Source organism: Pteropus medius, unplaced genomic scaffold (assembly GCF_902729225.1).
Source record: "Pteropus medius unplaced genomic scaffold, Ma_sr-lr_union100, whole genome shotgun sequence".
Taxonomy (NCBI): domain Eukaryota; kingdom Metazoa; phylum Chordata; class Mammalia; order Chiroptera; family Pteropodidae; genus Pteropus; species Pteropus medius.
The window spans coordinates 392,685-415,869 of NW_024341755.1; the positions used below are offsets into that span (position 1 = coordinate 392,685).

Here is a 23,185-nt window from a genome sequence, read left to right on the forward strand (position 1 = left end):
CAAAGGAAGCTCATTTTTGTTGATTTCTTTTTTTTTTTTTTTTGCATATTGCCATGATATAGCTCACAGATATTTGGCTAGAAATGCATCCAGTTGGATTATAGTTACTGTCCTATTTTTCTATTATTATACTCTCCTGGGTGAAGGATAGGCTTGGGATTGGGTGGTCTGAGACCTGGTGGGTTCTGTGGGTGTGGATATCTCTGTTCCTGCCTAGCATGGTTCTCTGTGTGTCTTCATGATGCTTAATTGCTGAAATCTTATTGTGATTCTCTCTTTTTCTCTTAAATTTAAGTACCTATTAACAAACTGAAACTAAGTATTAAGAATACAGGAAATTATGCCTACTCTAGCTTCCCTGTGTGATAGGCACTGCTTCCCTATAAGATATGGCCATTATAACTATGATGCCAAGACCTATGAAGAATGGAGAATAGGCCTGATGAAACTTTAAGGGTGTTGCTGTCAGAGTTTGGATCATTTGAGAGAGAATGCATTTCATTCAAAAAATCTAGTCTGAAATAATAACAGAGCCATGAGGCTAAGATGTTTGAATGTGAAAGCAACAAATATTCAGCACCTCATTATCTACTGGAGAGCTGAGGGATATTATTTTCTTTATTGTAGGGACTGCAGATGATATCTTGAGACACCAGAGACCCATGGCCACTCTTTCCTATTGTTTAAGACTTTGATGGAAAAAAAAAAAATCTGTCCCGTATAGTCTCCTAAACTGAATAATTGAGCTGGACTATGTGTGAGCCAAGAGAAATCCCTTGACCCTTTTAGCATCAGGCCTAGGCTAACACCATTCCTACTTTCCTCTGGACTTTGGGATGAACTTAGAAGAGTTATCAGGAAACTCATGCATAAACGTTCATGAGGTCACTTTCCCTTGCCTTACTAATGCTAGTCAAAGTTCCATTGCTAATACTTTTAGCACCCAGCAAGGTCCTAGTACCCAGCAGATCCTGTTAGTTCAGGGGCTGCAACTGACATGGCCACAAGGAACATGTATGTGAGCGAAGCCAGCTATGAAGGAATCTGGTTAAACCGAGGATCACATGCTCTATCAAAATGGGACACCCTCTGCTCACCGCTTGCCAGTGATTGTCTTGAGGGGATTTGGGTCCAAAGTTGTCAAAAATTCCTTTTTTTTTTCAAGAGATATCAAAAATACAAAAGTTTATATAAATATTTTTCTCCAAAATATGAGCTGCTAATTTAAAACTCTACTTTCATTTTCTCAATTTTTCTCACACTTGCCCAGCTCTATTTGGCTCACTCGATAATACATTGGCTTCATGACTATAATGTGCCTATGGTTATCACCTGAAGCATGATACATAACTCTTCCAGATAAATCATCCCAAAATTCCCTGGTGTAAACTATAACTGATATTTATGCTCACAGATTCTGTGAGTCAGCAATTCACAAAGTACACAGTGGGGGCTACTCTTCTCTGTTCCAGGATGTCTGGGGCCTCAGCCAGGATGGCTTGACTGAGGGTAACTTGAAAGGGAGTAGTAGATGACTCAAGCAGCTGGGGCCAGGAACAACTGAGACTGAGATAGCTGAACAACAGGCTCATGTGGGACTATCAACCAGAGTTCCTACATATAGCCTGTCCAGCATAGCCATATCTCAGGGCTTTAAAAACAAATGTTCCCTGTAAAAACTAAATAAATAAAGGTGGAAGGTATATGATCTTTTATGACCTACCCATGGAAGTCTCAGGATCAGATCTACTGTCTTCCATTGCTTGAAACAGTTATACGACCTCTTCCAAGATTCAAAGAGAAGGACCATAGACTCCAACTCTTGATGGGAGGAGTCATATTTTTAAAACCATCACACACCTTACTGGTAAGTGCCTTTTACAATCCCTTTCTTACCGTCCAGCTAGACAAGATAGTAAATATGGTAGTGAGGCTTGTTTAATTACAAGTGTTGAGTACAAAATAATTTTTTAATAGGACCTAAAATGAAATTTTCACAGCTTTATACTACCCACATTTAGTTAATTTTCACTATACTGTTTAGTATATTTAGTATATTTGTTCATAATTATCCGCTTGTGTACTGGTTGGGTACTTATGTGCAAAGTCATCAGAGAGGATTGGAAATAGAAAACCAAATAAACTGTGAGGCCAAAAGACTGGATTAGCAAGCTTATAGAACATTGGATTTTATAATCATGTTTTCTGTGCTTTTGACTAATTTTGGATTTACAGGGCAGGATTTATAATCTCAGCAGCAGTCTTAAGCTTTCACAGATCATGAATTTATCAAAACTAGAACAATCTTAGAATTATTTCAATCCAAGAGCCTATTTTACAAATTAGGAACCTGAGACACAGAAATAGCAGCAGAACTAGAAATACAGTCACCTATGCTTTCTTGGCTAATTCTATCTGCTATATTTCTATCATCTATCTACCTACCTACCTTGTAGGTTTATACACATTTTGTATAAAATCAAAAGAAATACATTAACATTTTATTTATAATGACTTTTGGCTCTTGTGGTGATGGATGATAGACAAAATCATAAATCTTCTTATTTATGATTTTCCAACATTTTCCCAAATATTCTGTGAAAATTAGATAGATCTGAGAATAATCAAGAAATTGTTTCTAAAGACTAGTAAAACTGATCATTTTTATGTGTTGATAGTACAGGTGATTTTTATCTATAACTAAAGAGTAAATCCTCTCTCTCTCTCTCTCTCTCTCACACACACACACACACACACACACACACACACACACACCCTTCTTTCTACCCTTCCCCTTTTACACTCCTACCCCATTTCCTGAGTCAGGGGCTGCATTTCCTATCAGGAATCTGAAACTCAGGCATTAGTACCATGACAGCATCTTGTGCCACATTTTACACTTAGAAACCTATACATGATGACTTGGCGCCCCTGCTCCTCCCTCACCCCCTCTCATTTAGTTGTCTTCATCTTTGAGATTAAAGATGAATTTCTAATATGACTCATTAGATGAATTTCTGATATGGTGATTACTTCTACCATTCTAAATTGTCTCCAAGGAAAATGTATCCTTTTTGCAAGTAAAAGAAAAAAAAATCATTAATTATTTTTCTTTTAAATTCAGGTTATGAAATAGCATTACAGAGTTATCCTAGTTTTCTTAAACATACATAGTGACGGAAATAAAATAAAATAGCACTTATATAAAGGCTGATATGTGCCAGGCATTGTTGTATATGTATATTCATTATTGCATTTTATCCTCCCCCAAATCCTATGATGTAAGTGCTGATATTATCCTTCATTTCATACATAAGAAAATTTCAGGACAGTGAAGCTAAGCAACAAATAGGAAGTGATAGAGCAGGAATTCGAATCCATTTAATCTATTTCCTAAGTCCATGGTCTTAACCTCTACTCAGTTTCATCTATTAATAAGTCCCAAAATTTATATTTCATTCATTCCTTTATCCATTTGTTGTTTGAACCCTTTTCTGTGATAGGCACTGCTTGCCCTTTTAATCTCAGTACCATATTTAGGAGTTCTGATTCCCAAGACATAGCTCCTTCCACCTAATAAAAATATAAGAAATATACTTTCAGTTCAACCATAATTTTTTGAGCATCTAAAATGTGCCAAGCAAGGCCTTGGAGATATGTGTGTGATACACACACACACACGCACACACACACGGTAAATACAGCCTTCCTATTCTTATGAAGTATGTTTTAATGGGGGGAGACAAGGAGGGTGTGGCAAGTACTGAAGGGGCACTTTAAGCACTGAGTAAGAAGAGTTAACTCAGTTGCCAGTGAAGTCTTCCAGGAAGTAAAGTCTAGGCGGTCAATTTCTGGCATGACAGAGTAAGGAGCTTTGTGGATCTGATATCCCGTGAAACTGGTGAAAATTATTTAAAAAACAAAACAAAACAACTTAAAAACCTCTGGAAATGATCTTAAGGGCATATATCAAGTGGATAAACATATTCAAGAAAATTTATAAAAATTCCATAAGAAAGGGGAGAGTCTGTGGTATTTGAACCTAGATCTCTCATTCCCTCTTCATTCCTAGGTCAGGGAGGCATAAATTGCACTTCTAACCATCGGTGGAAAACACATGGTATCCTCTTCCTGCAGCTCCCCACATGGAGCTTTCTTCCTAGGAAGAGGAGGACATTAGCATTTCTCATTCTGCACCCATGGGACAGTCCCCATTCCATCAATGAAGGCACTCACCTGGAGCTTAACCTTGCAATCTCAGTAGTTGGGGCAGAATGAGAAATGCTAATGTCCTCCTCTTCTAGCAATTTGTCAATTACAATGCAGGTTTTCTCAATCTCAGTACCATTTTTAGGAGTCCTGATTCTTTCAGATATCTTAGAACTGGTTCTCAGTATGGTTCCTAGGGACATTTCTGTTCATGAATTTTGCTTTAGCAAATTGTGATTCTCTGTATCTGCTTGTCTGTTTCTCCTTTGTTGAGGGGGAGGGGGCAGTGATTTGCTCTGTGATCTCAATTCTCAAGAAGAATTGTTGATTTTCAGTTTGTTTGGCTTTTTACTTGTTGTTAAGATGGAGTGATGACTTCCAAGTTGTTTAATGCCAGACCAAAAACTGAAAGCAAGAGAAATGTTTTATAATGATAAAAGAGTCAATCCATAAGAAATATATAGCAATTATAAATATATATGCACCTGACAACAGAACATCAAAATACATGAATCAAAAACTGATAAAAATGAAGGAAGAAATAGATAATCAACAATAATAGTTGGAAACTTTAATAACCCACTTTTAATAATAAATAGACCAACTGGGCAAAAGATCAATCAGGAAATAGAAGACTCGAGAGCACTGTGCACCAACTAGACGTAATAGATATATAGACTACTCCACCCAGCAACAGCAGAATGCACATTCATCTCAAGTGCACATGGCACATTCTTCATGGTAGACTGTGTGACAGGCTGTAAAACAAACCTCAATACATTTAAAAGGTTAGAAATACAAGATACGTTCTCTGGCTATAATGGAATAAAATTTTATATCAATAATAGGAAATAGGAAACTCACAAATATTTAGAAATTAAGCATAACACTCTTAAATAGCCAAAGCTTCAAAGAACAAATTAAAAATGAAAATTAGAAAATACTTTGAGATGAATGAAAATGAAGTACAACATACAGAATACAGAAATTTATGGGATGGAACTTGGGTAGGTTGAAGCACAATATACCAAAACTTATGAGATAGAGCTAAATTTATGCTGAGAGGGGAATATATACCTGTAAATAAATGCCTATATTGAAGAAGAAGAAAGATCTCAAGTTAATATCATAACTTTCCACCTTAAGACATTGGAAAAAAAGAGCAATCTAAACATAAAGCAAGCAGAAAGAATGAAATAATGATTAGAGCAGAAATTAATGAAATGGAGAATGGAAAGAGAGTAGAGAAAATGAGTGAAACCAAAGCTAGTTCTTTGAAAAGATAAACAATGTTGACAAATCTTTAGCTAGATTCATGAGAGAGGGATAGAGCTGGAGAGCGAGAGCAAGAGTGAGTAAGAGAGAGAAATCAAGTTATTAGAATCAGAAATGAAAAAGGGGTCATTACTACGAACCTTATGAAAAAGGATTATATGAAAGGTATAATATGAAATTGTATGCCATCACGTGAGATAACTTAGCTGAAATGGACAAATTTTTAGAAAAACACAAACTACCAAAAATATCTCAGGAATAAACAGACAATCTGAATAGACTTATAACAAATGAAGAGATTGAATTAGTAACAATAATAATAAACTACCCACACACGAAAAAGCCTAGGCCCACATGGCTTCACTGCTGAATTCTACCAAACATTTAAAAAAAAAAAAAGAATTCTTCACAAACTTTTCCAAAACTAGAAAAGGAGAGGACATGTCTCTCATTTTATGAGACCAGTATTACCCCGATATCAAAACCAGACAAAGATATAACAAGAAAAAATACAAATCACTTTCTCTTAGGCAAAAATCTCCAACAAAATACTAGGAAAGCAAACCAACAACATATAAAAACAATTATACATCATGACCAAGTGGGATTTATCCTAGAATGCAAGTTTGTTTTAATATCCCCAAATCAGGAGCTTTCTCAACATGATAAAGGGCAAAACAAAAAACCCTAAGCTGACATCATACTTAATAGTGAAACACTAGATGGCTTACCCCTAGGATCAAGAACAAGGCAAAGATGTGTGCTCTTACCACTTCTATTCAACATTGTACTGGAGATTCTAGCCAGGGCAATTAGGCAACAAAAAGAAATAAAAAGCATCCAGGTTGAAAAATAAGAAGTAGAATTATCTCTATTTATAGATGACATGATCTTATATGTAGAAAGTCTTATGGAATCCACTGACAAACTAATAGAACTAACAAACAACTCCAGGATGATTACAGGATACATGATCAATACACAAAAGTCGATTGTATTTATATACACTTGCAACAAATAATCTGAAAAGAAAATTAAGAAAACGCTATTTATAATAGCATCAAAAGGAATAAAATACTTAGAAATGAATTTAATAAGGGAATTACAAAGTTTATACTCTGCAAACTACAAAACATTACTGAAAGAAATTAAAGAAAATGCAATTGAATAGGAAAAAATCTCACGTTCACGAATTGAAAATTTTAATACTGTTAAAATGGCAATACTCATCAAATCGATCTACAGATTCGATGCAATCCCTTTCAGAGTTCCTTCAAAACCACTTCAATACCAACTATATTTTAAAAACAAATAAAAGCATTACAAGACAAAATTAAAATTAAATAAAAATTACAAAAACCACTTTACCCCTACTAAAATGGTTAAAATCAAAAAGTCAGACAATAAAAGTGTTGTTAAGGATATGGGGAAATTGAAACCCTTACACACTGCTAGTGGGAATGTAAAACAATCAGCTAGTTTGGAAAACAGTATGGCATTTCCTGAAATGATTAAGCACAGAGTTACTGTATAACCCAGCAGTTCAATTCTTAGATCTACCCAGGAGAAATAAGATCATATGTCCTCACAAAACTTGTACACGAATGTTCATATTTCCATTATTCATAATAAGCAAAAGATGGAAACAGCTCGAATATCCATCAGTGGACTAATGGATAAACAAAATGTGGCCTAGTCATAAAATAGAATATTGTTGAGCCATAAGAAGAAATAAAGGAATGCATGCTACACAATGGACGAATCTCGAAAACATGCCAAGGAAAAAATGCCAATTGCAAGACCACATTTTATATGAGCACATTCTTATGAAATGTCCAGGATTGGGACATTTTATTTATTTATTTATCTATCTATTTATTTATTTATTTTTATTATGGTGACATTGGTTAACGAAATCCAGTAAGTTTCAGGTGTACAATTCAACAGTAAGGCATTGGAAAAAAGAGCAATGTGTTCCAGGATTGGGAAATTATAGAAATAGAAAGCAGGTTACTGTTTTCTTAGGGCTGAAACAATAGAAGCATGGGGGAGGAGTCATAGGTAAGGGTATGGTGTTTCTTTTTGACTTGAAAATGTTCTAAGATTGACTGTGGTGATAGTTGCACGTAACTGTAAATATACTAAAAACCAGTGAGTGTACATTTTAAGTAGACAAATTGTATGGTATGTGAACTAGATCTCAACAAAGCTGTTTAAAAGAAGTAACACCCATTATGGGATGGACGAGTAGGATTTATCCAGGGTAAGTGTGTGAGGAGTGGTTGAGAGAATGTTTTAGGCAAGGAAAATGGTGAGAACTAAGACCAGGCCTTGAAAGAGCACGGAGCTTTGAGGAGATGATAATTTATTCAGCACAATGGCGTTGTTGTTACTGTTTATTAAATACCAACTGATGCAGAGCAGAGATTAGGAGCAAGGGTTTTGACCTTAGGCAGGCACTCCATTTAATAGCTGAGTGACCTTAGCCAAGACACTTAATCTCTCTAAGCCTCACTTCTCTTTTCTATTAAACAGTAGGTTAGTGATATAACACCTAGAAAATGACTCAGTTCATGGAAGGGAAGAAAGACTCTATGCTCTATGTCAGTCCAAGAAACTACCTTGACAGTTACAATGCAAAAATAATATAATTATCCATTAGGAGAAATTTTTAAAAATAGTTATTTCTTGAACAACCAGATAGCAGGAGGTCTAGTGATATATCAAAATGCCACTTAAAAGGATGTGATCCCTCCTTTTAGTGAGCTGAATTGCTTCATCGTGATATTTGTTGGGGTGTGTGTGTGTGTGTGTGTGTGTGTGTATTATACTGTACCTCCTGTTCTTCATTTTTCTTTTAATAATTCATGATGAACATGTAGTACCTATGGCTCTACCTTATCCCTTTAAGATTATTCTTTACCCAAACTATACTGAAAATATTAAAGGAGCATGAAGGCAAAATATTTGAATATACATTTCTCAAAGTAACATATACAAATGGCCAATAAGTACCGAAAAGATGCTCCATAGCCAACTAAATTATCCATCAAATTTACGCAATTGTTTTTGCTAAGGCTCTTGCAAAACGCCAATGTCAGAATATCAAATAACTTCTTTGGGATACTGCTAATATATGAGAGGTCTCCTTCCCTCAACCCTTAACTTAGCTTGAACTTTCTTTGTAGAGGAAACAGACTAGCTTTTCTCTTAGCTTTTGCCTTTTCCTTTTATATAGGCAGCGGTGATTACGTGTATATGGGATCTGGGGCTGACTTTTAAACACATTTTCCTTTCAGTTTCACAGTGCAAAATTGTGCAAAAGATTACCCCTGTCATTAGCATCCTGGTAAATCCATTGGTCTTGCTCCTCTACTTCTTTTGTGTGTCATGGTAGCTATGTGTTACTTTAACTTTCCAGTTCCTCATATACTACTTACTTTTAGTTTCTTAGTTGATGTTTTTGTTTGGTTATTTAGTACTCATTCAAAATCCTATATATTTAAGTAAAAACGAGAAAGTTACAAATGCCCTGTTTACACTCTACAGCATACTACATTATCTGCTTTATTTAACTTGGAATTAGAAATCAACATTTGTGATGTTAGGAAAGGTTTGCCATTCACATTAAGATTTATTACACAGAGAAAACTGTTACTGGGAGAGGCAATCTGCCTTGGATCTTGAACATTCCTGCACATTTTTATTGGCAATATACCAAGAGGTAAGGCCCTGACCATTCTTCACACAGGGAAGGCCATTTCTCAGTCGTGTTTGCAGCAAGCAGCTTTGAGGGATGAGTTAACATCTTTCTCTGGGTACAGGGCAGGCTTGCTTCTGCTTACTAAGAAAGTGGTGAAATCTCCAAACTCAGGGTTTCTTTCCTATAACACAACGCGCTGCGTGAACAGACATCCATTATGGGCCCTGTCACCCCATGGAACTTGAGGATCTTGGAGAGTGACACAAACCAGTATGAAGCTCTGGCTACTGCTTTTGCCGTGACTAATAATGTCCCTGTTTCTTCTGACCCAGGATTCGAGTATCTCCTGCCAGTATCCATTAAACAGTAGCAGGTTAAGTAGTTAACTTATAAGTGGGGAGAAATCTCAGCTTAAATCAATTATGCTAAGGCAATGTTTCCCACTAGGATGATTTTTGCCATATTTGTATACCACTTATGCTATCAATGCTGTTAATATTAATAGTGTTCTACTTCATGTTTTTCAAATTGACTCACTTAATTCGAATACTCTTTCAAAAACGGAACTTTATGACACCACCCTAAATCTAAACAATCATCATTTGCTTTAAACAGAGTATTCATTAATATATTCAAATAAATCCATGGATATTACAATTTAAAATATTTGTGTACTGTCTAAAATCATTTCCATCTACTTTAACCCCAAGTTAGCTGATTATAACCAGACGAATCATGGCTGGGACAAAGACTACCGCAACCAATGTTTTTAGTTAGTGGATTTTGAGGTCTTATCCCCTTTCCTATAAAAAGTTCCCATGAAATCCCCTTGTGAAGGAAAAAAAAAGAAGTCCAGTGCTCTGACCTGCAATGGGGACAGTTGTTGTTCCCCAGGAATACATATCCAGGACAGCCTGGCCATCAGCATAGGAGGATCTGGTGCCTGCTACAGGCAAAAGCATAGAACACAAAGTCAGACCACCTTGGAGAGGAGTGTAGCTGGGGCGAGCTCTTCCACATCCTAAGAACCACCCCTATGAGCTCCAGGGGGATGGATTCATCCTGTCTTGTAAAACCGCCAGTCACTCCCTGGACCCTCATCTCATTATAGCCGTAATCCAGCCCCACCAGCATCATCCATCAGGGTGTTACAGTCTGGAGACATAAATTGCCCCCAAAAAGAGCAGCACAGAGGAAAAATAAAATACAACTGGTACAACTGTGAGCCATCTATACATCTATAGATACGTAGATTTAGATGTAGATACACTTTTTTACATTGCACTTTCATGTTTCCAGGTAAATATGGGAACATCCCCGAATCTGACTTGAACCTCTCTCCCTTTACAATTTACATAGGTCTAGGGGTATCTGATGAACTGGTGAGAAGGGTCTGACACTGATCGTCTGGAAGAAATCACTTACCCTAAGGAAATAGAGAAAACCATAATCTTACACTCAAAGAAGCAATTCTGACTAAAGCATGTGTTAAGAGATTGTCTTCAGGTCCAACCCTCAAACAGACTCATAGTATTATGCGGAAGGGGCCTGTGATTAAAATCTCCAAGTTGCCAAGGTATCTTTAAGATATCATGGCCAAGTGGCCCTGCATAAATGTTTAAATTGAAGAGATGGGCACTCTTTTCTGTAGAGGTCTGTGATTCAGCCCACTGGGGGTTCTGAAAAAATATGTTTGGCTTCATTATTTGAGAATTCCAAAACACCAATAGAAGTAGGGGCCTGAAAGATACAGGACCTGGATGAAGGGGCAGGGATATTCAAAATACACGGTAGTATTTTGAGAGGAGGGAATGCGAGGTTGGGCAGGCACAGCAGGAGAGGAACATAAAGGTTGTACCCACCTAAGAGTTGGCCTGGATTTATTAAGCACACGTGAGAAATACTTACTCCACCTCCCTCCCCCAAATAACTGAACCAAATCTCTTGGGAGCTGGGATCCTGCATGGGCAGATGCGGAAAGAAAAACCTGTCAGATATAGCTGTCATATCCTTATTTGGTCCTCACGAGATACCTTAGAGAGCATTATTTTATTTTACAGATAAGATGTAAAAGTTATTCTTCTAGCTAGGTGGTCTGGTGATAATTTGGAGTTCACATTTGCTTCTAAAATTCTGTCAACAAATATCGAGTGCCCTAGTGACTGGAGAAATAAACTGGTAAGTGCTGTTGGTTATTTTTGCTATAAAATGTTTATTATTTTAACAATGTGTATACATTCTAAGAATAAGGAAAGATACAAATATGCAGAATGTTAAAAATCACTCATAATCCTAGCACTCACTGTACTTTTGTCTTTCATCCTTCATGTTTCTCTGTGCATATACGTAATACACAAATGTACTCTTCCTTTTAAGAAATGACAGTCGCCTATTACCTAGTAATGTTTTTTCATTTTATATTCTGTCAGGAACCTCCTTTTGTACAAATGAGTAAAGCTCTATTAAAAAGCAGAGACTGGGAGATTGATTCAAAATATGATAAACAATAAAATGCAGATAAGAGATGCATCTTAAACCACTAAGAGCAACAAGCAGGAAAATGGGCAAAAGTTTATCAGGAAAATGCAAATCAAAAGAAGGCTTAATGCAAATGCTAATAGAGAAAAAATAAAAATCAAGGTAAACTACATTAAATAGGGGTAAGGATGGTTTCGATTAACTTTCCAACGCATCACTATAAGTTTGTTTCTTACTCTCCTTATCTCATCTATTTCATTCACTTCGCTAAACATATCCTCCTTGCTTAAATGCCTGTTGTGTATATCTTCCTTAAATTCCTGGAGTGACTGAATCAGCCTTTCTCTGAAAGTTCCTTCTGTGTTTTCCTCCTCCTCTGGCGCTTCCTCCTCTGGCTTTTCCTCAGGCTTTGGCTCTTCCTCAAGCTTTGGTTCACTCCCATTTTCTGGTTTTCCTTCAATTTGACAAGGTTTCATCTTGTTTCTCCCTTCTCTTTTCTCTTGCAGTTATTATTCTTTGAATACAATTACTTCTAGGAAGCAAGAAGGAGATGGTAAATCAAAAGCTTGGCGACTGGACCAGTGCTCTGGACAAAGGTCTCAGCATTTGCCCCATCCCTTTTTTTGATTCAGGGCTATCATCAAAAATCTTGCAGCCAGGAGACTCAATCAGCAATCAGTTTCCCTAAGCTGGCCCCTCTTACCACCACTTTCCACCGCCTCACGGCTCTCTTGTCCCTCCCTCCAGCCATTTCCAAGGCCCTCTTCAACCACTTCTGCCCCGCCCCGCCCCCACCCCCGCCCAACCCAACAGACGTATCACAAAGCCCTCCCAGAACAGAATAGGCTAGCAGAATCGGGGCTGGGATGAGGAGATACAGTGGGGCCCAGACCTCTGTCACGACCTCGCCCGCCTCCACCCGAAGCGTCTTTATAATATACCCCTCACCTACCTGTCTTGATCCAGTCAGTTTCTCCGTCTCTTCTAGTCTTGCGTAGTGATATGAACAAGACCTGCGGATCCGAGCACAAACGGGAAATGGGAGGGGGAGGGCCAGGGAGAAGGGAGTGGAGGAGGGGAGGTGGAGCAAGCGCTTGGTGACCAGCAGCACGGACCTTTTTCCCCATTAAGGTTCTCAGTTATGGAAAGTTTCTCACCTTCTGTTTCTCCCAGTTCTCCCCCTCTTTGCAGTGCAAGTTGGCTCGAATTTCCCATCAGACAGGGAGTAGGCAAAGCACATTATTTCCAAACTATCTTTAAGACTGGGGCGGGGGTTGGGGGGAGGGTAGGTGTCGGGAAAGCGGTCTGAGATGGCAGAGAATGATTATTTTTAAACTACCACAGGTCTCCCTGTATTTCTCCCAAGACCCCTAGTCTCTTTTCCAAGGTTCATTCCCTACAGACCGGGAACTGGGTGGGAGGTGGGGAGATGGACTTGACCAGGACTCTCTCGAGTCTCTGCTCTGGGCCACCCCCACCCTAGAAATCCTCAAGCAGCACTTATTTTGACACCAACCTGCAAAATTCCGGCAAATTGGTTTTCTCCTGGCCTCAGGCCCCTGCGTCGCGATGCAGAAGGGAGCTGGTACCCAGATGAGAACAAGGACCAGACTCGCAAGACTTCTGCACACGTCGACTCCTGGTCATGTGAGATCTACGTCACCAGTGAGCTTGGGGCCCTAATTTCCACGCCCACCAAAAGCGCGGCAGAAGTAAGCCCGCCTTCTGCCTCCTCCCCCTTTATACTTTTGGCCCTGTCAGTTTTTTTTGTTGTCGCATATCTCAGAGGGAAATTTTTTATTTGCCTTTCTCTGATTACTAGGTTTGGGCTGCATCTTTTTCTGGAGCTACTAAACTTCTCTAATTCTTTCCAGAATTGTCTCTTCCTGCCTTCCGCTCCCAGCATTAACTCCTGTAGCCATCGCCCCTCCCCCAGCCTCCATTTCATGTGCAATCTGGTCTTTGGCAGTTGTGGAGCAGGGTTGACTTAGCAGTGGGTCGTTTGATAAAAAAGCTTGGGGGAGGAATGAGATCTTTTAATGTAGTTTTTACTTTATTCTTAATACTTTTATATTCTTTATTTTAAGTATTTTTTTATAGTCGGAAAAGACAAAGACAATTGCTTCAGTTAAATGAGTTAATGCATGTACGGTCCTGAGAATAGTGCCTGGTATATGGTGCTTTAAAAGTACGAGCTATTATTATAATAAGATTTCATTTGGGGAAAAGGATTCAAAATGGAAAAAAGAAGACTAATGTTTGACTCCAGAGCCCTGGTGGTAGTATTTGCTAAGAAGCTGTGTTGCCTGCAGAATCATCAATTGTTTCCTCTTTTGTAAGGAGAGAATAATAATATACACCTCATATAACTGACTGTTGAGAATTCTAAACGATAACTCTTGGCGCAAAGCACTTCACTCATATAAAGTCTTCAACGGATATTAGTTATCTTTCAGCCTCGCCTCAGTCTTTGGTAATGGTCACAAATTTGTCAATAAAATTGCATAGGTTTCAGAGGTAATATTTGAAAAATAACAGGGGACATAAACATGCATTTGTTTCATGTAAGTTTCAGTGTCCCTTTGTGAGTCAGAATAAAAACTTCAATGGATTATGTGGAGAGAAAAAAAAAACCTTACTGCATGTCATTTTATTTTACTTGCTCTTCTAGTGTATTATTCTGTCTTCAGGGAAGCATGTGTATTTATTTGAGCACCAGAAAACCCAAGATATAATGGGTTTGGTCTTCTGGACAGAACACTGGTGTGAAAGACAGGAGAATGTTAGTCCCAGTGCCAGCCTTAGAACAATTTACCTGTCCAAAGTCTGTGTGCCTGACGCTTCCAAAACTGAAAACGTCGGTTTGACATAAGGAAAGGTTTATTGATTGAGAAGGCACCAACTGAGAAGATGGGAGACCTAATCCTCAAATCCATCTTAAATTACAGAGTTCAGGCTTCTTTTATGTCAAAGAAAGGGAAAATATGAAGGGCGAGGGGTAATTGACTACCGCAGACATTTGGGCACCAGCAGGGCTTCAAGGGAGATTGTGCTTAGTCTGTTGACTCTAGCTGATGTGAGTCCAGGTCAAGAGGTGCCTGCAAATCTTTGATAAACAATACATATTTCTCTTATCTCTTGGGGAGAGTCACCCTCTGGCCAGGCCCTGTTTTTGTAAACCTGAAGCCTCAAGTGGAATTCTTCAAATGATTAGCTATCAACCTGAAGGCCATGGGAACAAAGCAGGCCTGAACAAGATAAAGTCAAAGAGGCAGAATATTTCACTCTGTTACAAACTGCCTGTGTGACCCTTAGTGAGTTATTCTCCCTGTATTGGTCTTATCTCTAAAGCAGGAGAACACCACCAAGCTCTCAGAACTTTAGAAAGAAGCATGTGATTAGTAAAACATTTGAATATGTAGTCCTTAGGAAGATTGAAACATCCTGAATGGCAGCCGTTTTTCTCCAACTTGATGGAAATGGTTCCAGAAATCTTTATAATGTCCTAAAAAGGGAAAGGTGCTTCACTGCCATTGTCTCATTTTATACTCTTAACGACAATTGCAAGGAAGATATTTTCATTTCCATTTTATATATGAAGAAACTAAACGGAGTTTAAGCAATGTGCCCAAAGACATTATCTCCTTAGATCTGAGCAGAAGAGGCCTCTGCCTGAGGCCCCACTTTTAGAGGGTCAGTGTCTGGTCCTTCTCTCGAGGCTCTCTTGCCCAGTAGTGAAGAGTCAGTGGAGCAAGAAGTTGGCCTTACTTGGAGCCTTTACCTTTCTCCTTCGAGACCACACTCTTGATATCTAGGACCCTAGAATATTCTGAACTAAGGACCTAGAGCTCAAATACAAGGCCTGCTTGTGCCTCTTCTCCAGGTCTGTCCTCCTGAGAGTGGGCTACATCCCCTGTGGGTTCACCCTAGGGGTAGAGTAGATGACAGACTACAAAGGCAGAACCCCTTCACATGAAGCCATTTGAAGAAAGAGCTAAAGGGAAGAGTGGACTGCCAGGCCAACAAGAGCTCAGAAAAGGCAATAGGCAGTTAGGTAATTAGAGACAGCCTCAAGGAGGAAAAAGACCTTGATCTGGGCTTCAGAGTGTAGGCGGGACATAGATGGAAGGTGGGAAGGAAAGAGGAGACCAGTCTGGTTGAACCTAGGCCCTGTGTCTTTATCATTACCCTGGCTTGTCTCCTGTTGTCTTGCTGGGTAGAAGTCCATTTGCTCCTCCTTAAGGATGTTTAAGTCTATTGACAATGGTTGTCGTCTGAAAGCAGGTTCAATGCAAGCACTTTTGGACATGTACTACACTACCCCGAAGGACTTTCACACTTATTTCCAGGTCATGGAATCTGAATCGGTCTGCCTTTCTGGATAGTACATAGGAATTTGCTAAGTACTTAAAAAAGTTCGTAGACCTGAATTCTTACTATCAGTCCTTTGACCTGGACCTGAATATACAAAGAGAAGCCAGAAGTGAAAAGCAGCGATGAAAGAGCAGAAGGAGGGAATTGTTCTGGGAAATGGCAGCTATGCACCCAAGCACATACACATGTATATGCACGTTTTCACATGTGTGTACACATTCTCATAAACTGAAGATTCTCCCAGATGATTTTGCTACAAGATTAAAAAAGGTAAACATATAATTCTGTTAAAACAATTCAAACTGCACCAATGATTTGTACCAATGGTATGTACCATTTACAAATGGAAAATGACTATTAGGATATTCAACACAATTCTTTACAATAGGAACAATTAAGAAGAAACTTAAATGTCTTACAATAGGGAACAGGTTAAATTAATTATGTAAAAACCATGTCATAGATTTCTAAGAAAACATTAAAATGAGATCTATTGAGAACAGAACTAAGAATTAATTTTTCACCTATGCAATTAGAAAAGATGAAAAATATTGATTACACTCAAAGTTGGTTAATTTATTTGATGACTCTCAAACATTCACATGTATTTTGAGAATATACAATAGTATAGGGATGTTAACTAGACTTATTGCAGTGATCATTTTGTAATATATTGAATCACTATGTTGTACACCTGAAACTAATATAATGTTATATGTCAATCATGCCTCAACAGAATAAATAAATGAAAATACAAGCAAAATGCAAAAAAAAAAAATACGTTTTTACAGGTCATTTTGGCAATATCAAACTTTATAATATGTGTGTTCATGGACACATCAATTTCCTCTTCTAGTGATTTATTATACAGAAATACTCCCATGTCATATATGGTCATTGTAGTAGTTGTGGTAATAGATTTTTTTTTAAAAAAAGGAAAAACCCTAAATATTCCTAAAAGGAGATTGGTTTAAGAAAAGTTTGATCATTTATATAATGCAAAACTATGCAGTTATGAAAAAAATAATGATGTGGATTTATATATATGAAAAAAATCCAACATATATTGTTAAGAAAAAAGGCAAATTGACAGTTAATACATGTGATAGTACATTTTGTTGCAGCATACATATATTTATTTTTGTGTATTTAAAATATGAAAAGAATGAAATTCTACCATAACATGACAAGTGAAGTCCTTACAATTTATTCCTGTAAAATTTTAGATTATGTGAATGGAATGACTGATGTGAGCATGTTTGGTTAACTCACTGCATAACCCAAAGCCATCAGGAACTCAGCTGTGTTTTGATACCACTTCATAACAGTTGTTTATTCAGCACTTGAACTTAATTATCATCCTTCCATTTTCCCCTGTCCCCAACCCCATCGCCAATCATATTATATCCAGTGTTGTTACTGTGAGATTTTACTGTATTTCTATATCATGTTAGAAATTTGACTGAATATATACTTAAATATTTCCACAGGATGTATTTGAAATGAGTATTCAATATAATGGGAACTTTTATTTTCTAAGTGTTGCATTTATATAGTTAAATTTTATCTTTAATAGGCACATATCAATTCTTAATATTCAGAAAAATGATTGAGATAAAACTGTAAAGACATGCAGAATAAAATATCTGACAAATATAGGACAATCATATCTTTATTGAGATGAAAGTGTTTTGTAATATATTGACACATGAGTAAGGTTACAAACGGCAACATGACAAGGATTCAATTTTTTAAAATAACATATGTAGATATTTATATATATGCATGCATAAAAAATATTATGGAATAATATACACCAAAATATTGAAAGTGGGTATGACTGGATAGTTTGTGAGTTTATGGGTGATTTATGTATTCTTTTACATACTTCTTTGTAGATTCTTCTACCTTTTTTTCCAGTGGGAATGTATAACTTCTACAATAAAGAATAGTTTACAAACAGTATAATCTTATTTTACGACACATATTTCACATATATACATCTCTGTAGCTGAGCAAGATCTGATTTAAGGCCTCTACTACCTCTTTGAGGTGTGAGACCCTTACAATGGTTGAATGCTTCACACATTTGCTTCTGTTGGCCCCTTTGTGACTTGGACGCATTAAAATGAGGCTCTCCTCCCCATTCTCTGACTATGGCTCCCTCTACTATTAGTGGTACACAGGAAAGGAGATTTATTTTTCCTAAATTTTATCCTGTGAGAAATTTTTTCTTCTAGGAAATTTTTCGCTAGGAAAAGTAACATTGTTGGGAGTAATGTAATATTATAAGTAGATAATATATAAGACTATTATAAAATCGTCTTAGTTATTAATTCAGTTCTTTTAAAAATATAAATGAATAGAAAAAGAAAGGATTGTATTTTTGGCTCTGTTTGACAAATGGCATTTATCTATAGTTCCTTGACCTTTTTTCCCATGAGAATGTTTTACTTTTGCAAATAAAGACAATAAATATTATGTAAAAGCAGGTTAAAAAAACAATGTGTATAAAATTATCCTAGTTATATTTAAAAATACATATAGAAGGAAAGAAAACCCTCAAGAATCTACACTCAAGTTATTTTATGTCTCTCAAACATACATTTCATCCATTTATTCATTTATCAAATATTCATTTTGATTCCATGAATCAAACACACTTCCAACCAGGCCCCAAAACATACATTGTTATCATGCTTCCCTGAGAGATTTTAATGCATACCAACACTGGAGAAACACTGGTAGTGCAGTGGAAACACAATTATATTGAGTACTTTCTTAGTCCATTCGGGCTACAATAACAAAAATACCATAGATTGAATGGCTTAATAATAGAAATTTATTTTTCACAGCTCTGGAAGCTGGGAAGTCCAAGATCAAGGCGCTGACAGATTTGGCATCTGGGGAGGGCCTGCTTCCAGATTCGTAGACTGCCATCTTCTCACTGTATACTCCTGTGGCGAAAAAGGCAAGGGAGCTTCCTGGGACATCTTTTATAGTGGCACTAGTCTCATTCGTGAGGGATCCACCTTCAGGACTTAATCATCTGCCAAAGACCCAACCTCCAATTAACCATCACAGTAGGGGGTAAGTTTCAACATATGAATTTTGAGGGGACACAAGTATTCAGTCTATAGCAAGTATAAATATGCCTAGAAAAAGACTGCAAGGAAATACATCAAAACATCAAAGATCCTAATAATGCATATATTACATGTCATAAACTGTATTATTCTGTTAGAATCTATTTTTAAAAATTATTCGAAGAGCATTTCTCTGTTTACTACATAAGATGCTGCTCATTTCATGAATTGTTCAATAAATCCAATTAGATCTTGAAAAAAAATCATTCGATGTTTCTCATATTGAGATACATCATAAAATAGATATGTAGATTTTAGGTAACGTTTTATTCGTTCTCAAAAAAGTGTTCTGAACCAATAGTGTATGTTGCCAATGCTATAATCTAATAATCAAGAAAGTAAGGCGTATAAATATATATATGGAAATGTGTATTCACAAATTGAAAAAGACATAAAGGAATTCACCAATGATGACATTTGGGAATGGATGTGTGATTAAAGGTGATTTTTCTGTTGTTATTTCCTTAAATGTCAGGTTTTTACCTTTTAATTTTTTGTACAATTCCAATCGTATTGCCATTAAAATAATTCTGAACATATACGTTATCACGTTCATTTGGAATATGCAGAAAAACGATAACAATATTCATAACATACTTTCAGTGTGCACCATGTTCCAGTGTCCTAAGCTATTTACAGGCACTGATCAATCCATTCTTCAAAAGAAACCTGTGAGGGCTATACTATCAATGTCCCCACCCTACATAGGAGGAAGCCGAGGAACATAGAAGTTAAACAAATTGCCTGAGGTTGTACAGCTACTAAGTTGCAAAGCCTGGATGTAGCCAAAACTGCTGGGCTCCAGAATCAGTGTGCTCAACCTCTCAAAAAACAAATAATAAATCCATTAAAACACTGATTAGAACAGCTGGAGACAGTTACATATTTTCTTAAATATAATTTTTTAAATTGTTGTTTTTCTAGATATTTTAGTAGTGGCAAATCCCAACCTTATTGTTTCTTCTAAAGGGAACTGTGTTTTCCCTCACAGTGAATAAAACTGGGCATAATGGAGATAATCAGGCAATTGATGTTGGTCATCAAAAAGAAAAAGAAAAAAAAACAAAGGGAAAAATGAAATCCCCGACATTGAGGACTTGAAAGGTCGTCATAATAAGTCCAAGTTGTGAGAAAGATGAAATCAGGAGGGAACAGAAACTATGAAGAAGCAGAAGCAAGGACACAAAGAAAAGCTATTCAGTTGAAAATTAAGACACCTCTTAGCAATGGGAGAGAGACAGACATTTGTTATATGAATGAATATTTCATGGGACAGAAATGCGCCGATTAGATTCCTTCAGTGGTTTTGATCCATATGCATTTCAAAAATGAATAGGTATTGTGTGGCCAATAATATCTCCTAACTTGTTTTAAAATATCGTGACGGATTTATTTATCTCCTTTAACAAAACTTGAATGTCTGTTGGAGAAACCTAAAAAGTAAAGTAAAGGGCCATCTTGTGACCAGAGCCAGCATTGCGGCTTGAACAGGAAGCCTGGGGCAGAGAAACAGGGTTAATCTTGATGAATGGCAGAGCAATGGACCTGTTTAGATTGCAACATCCTTGGGAAGTCAAGGAGGTGAGTTCCACTAGAGAAGTGGATTAGAGTTTGTAGGGCCAGAGAGTGGTCTGGGGTAGAGATGTGAAACTGGGTGTCCTCATCACTAAGACTGTAGTGACAACTGCAGAAGTGGATGACACCAGCCAAGGAGAACATGGAGACTGAGAAGAGAGAGGACTTGCAATATTTAAGGAAGAAATATAGCTCAGGGTCTACAAGCAAGGGCTAGAACCTGTCAGTTCTAGTTGGGTCTACATCTCCACTCCGTCCCCTACTATTCCAAGTAAAAGTAAAATGATAGCATAGTTATATAAGATTCACATTAAATATAAGAACTGAGAAAAGAGAAACCTAAGAGTATGTTGAAAGTTATTATGTACATTGTATCTATAAGAAAGCTGGTGTTGCTTTTTAAATATCAAACAAAGTAGAATTCAGGGCAATGGGCATTTTATAGACAAAGAGGGACATTTAATAAAGAAAAAAGGATCGATCCACCAGGAAGTTATTGTAATCCTTTAATTTCATGTTTCTAAAGACATAAAACAGAAAATAAAAATCAGGAAACAGAACAAGTAGAAAATTCCATAATTATAGTGAGAAAGAAGTTTCTTGGTAATTAATACTATTATCAGAAAAATATCATTAAGGATATCAAAAGTTTACCCATGATAGCCCCAGGATAGCTCAGTTGTTAAAAGTCCAGACATTGGAACCAAATTCATACTCTTCCTCTAACCAGCTGCGTGTCCCTCATTTTTTTTTTATAGCATAAACTTTCTTCTGAAACTAATGAGAACTATAGACTCTTTTATCACCACATGCATACACCTTGAAGAAATGGGTACAACTACCCCTGCCACGTACATATGTGCACATAATTTTGAACATTAAGTTTAAGGGGCCCACAAGTTTCCTTTATTAAGACCTTGTGGTCTAATTTAATTCTTTAGGAATATAGAACAGTAAAGTCAAATAGAAGACAAATAGTAAGGTGAGAGACATAAGCACAAATATATCAATGATTAAAGTAATCGTAAAAAGACTAAACACTTCAAATCAGACTGGATACAAATAATAAATCATATGCTGCTTAATTAGACACACCTTAAATGAAAGGACGCAGAAAGACTGAAAGTTGAAGTGCAGAAAAATACATACATGCATGCCATAACCAAAGGAAAGCTGGAGTAACTATGAAAACAACCAACAAGGTAGGCATTAAGGCAAGAAAAAGTAGTGGAGATAAAGAAATATATTTTATAATGACAAATGGTCGATCTAATAGGAAGATACTGAAATTCTAAATCGGTATGCTTCTGGTGATGTTGCTTCAAAATATAAAATACAAAAATACCAGAAATAAAAAAAGAAACAGAAATTTAAAGTATTATGGGACACTTAAATATACCTCTCTAGATAATTGATAGCAGAATCAGAAAAAAATCAGTAGAATTGTTGAAGATTTAATCAACAAGACTAAAAAATTTGACCTAATTTGCCTATATAGAGCAATACAACCTACAGATGCAGAATATAAATTCTTTAAAGGGTGAATGGGACATTTGCTAAAATTGACTCCGTGGTTTTGAATCATTGCGGAGGCTTTTCTCTTTAAGTGGTGGGATAACTTAAGTCACTTGCACCAGTTTGTTGACATGAGAAAATACATAGAATATGAATACGGAGATGAATGACTAGTCAAGTACTAAAACATTTCTGTACTTAGCAAACTTAAAATCATTTTTTAAAAATTTGGTTCTCCATTACAACTCTCATTGGAGACATTGATACTTTACAACCAGAATTTGTGTGGAAAAGACAACTGACTCCTTAATTTTGTGTCACACACACCATATAGATGCACTGCTATTTGTAAAAGACATTTATTGTAAAAAAGAGAACAAACTTAAACCATCTAATCACTCACACAGTCCTAACAAATTTGAATAAGTCACACTCTTCATTTTCAATATGTTGAGATAAACATTTTCAGGACACTTGTAGGGCACTTTGCTAATTGCCAGGTGCTTTACATATCATTAAACTTTTGTCATTAGTCCAAGTAAATGTGTACCAGAAGCTACTTGCTTAGCTACTTCAAAGCAGTTTAAATGAACTTTCCATATTGAGATTAAGCGAGGGGGGATGTTCAGAGTAATCAATGGTGTATTTCCCCGATTGCCTGCTCAGTCTCAAAGCAGCAGTGGGGTGGGGATTGGGGGAAGCTTGAGGTTGCCAGGTGGGGTGTGGGGTGAGGAGAGGAGTCGCAACTGGGGGGCATCACAACAAATTTCCAAGTACTGAAAAATTTAGAATGTGTTCTCTAATGATGGAGGTATAAAGCTAAGAGTTAATAATAGGTAGATAACAAGAAAATCTCAAAGTGTTTGGAAATTAAGCAATACATTTTAAAATAATTCTTTGATAAAAATAG

General features: G+C 36.9%; 1 protein-coding gene and 1 long non-coding RNA gene across 3 annotated transcripts; one reads left to right on the top strand and one right to left on the bottom strand.

Moving 5' to 3' along the window:
* The first annotated feature begins 3,667 nt into the window (after positions 1–3,667).
* Positions 3,668–22,887, top strand: LOC120594434 (uncharacterized). The gene is made up of 3 exons (XR_005650577.1): positions 3,668–3,694; positions 19,127–19,129; positions 22,683–22,887. It is a non-coding gene; the product is annotated as an uncharacterized LOC120594434 (long non-coding RNA).
* On the bottom strand, positions 11,380–13,345 carry TCEAL9 (transcription elongation factor A like 9). Of its 2 annotated transcripts, none has more exons than XM_039852440.1 (3): positions 13,182–13,345; positions 12,618–12,678; positions 11,380–12,194 (listed from the first exon to the last, which is right to left on the bottom strand). In XM_039852440.1, exon 3 carries the CDS (start codon positions 12,139–12,141, stop codon positions 11,833–11,835), a length of 309 nt encoding a protein of 102 aa, XP_039708374.1. In that variant the 5' UTR covers positions 12,142–12,194; positions 12,618–12,678; positions 13,182–13,345; the 3' UTR covers positions 11,380–11,832. The 2 variants fall into 2 exon arrangements, with proteins under 2 accessions (XP_039708374.1, XP_039708364.1); XM_039852430.1 differs by having other exon boundaries at positions 11,380–12,197.
* Positions 22,888–23,185: the final 298 nt, after the last annotated feature.

Bases quoted from the DNA above. Each gene is read 5' to 3' on its own strand.
- TCEAL9 (XM_039852440.1), bottom strand. From the start codon at position 12,141: ATGAAACCTTGTCAAATTGAAGGAAAACCAGAAAATGGGAGTGAACCA.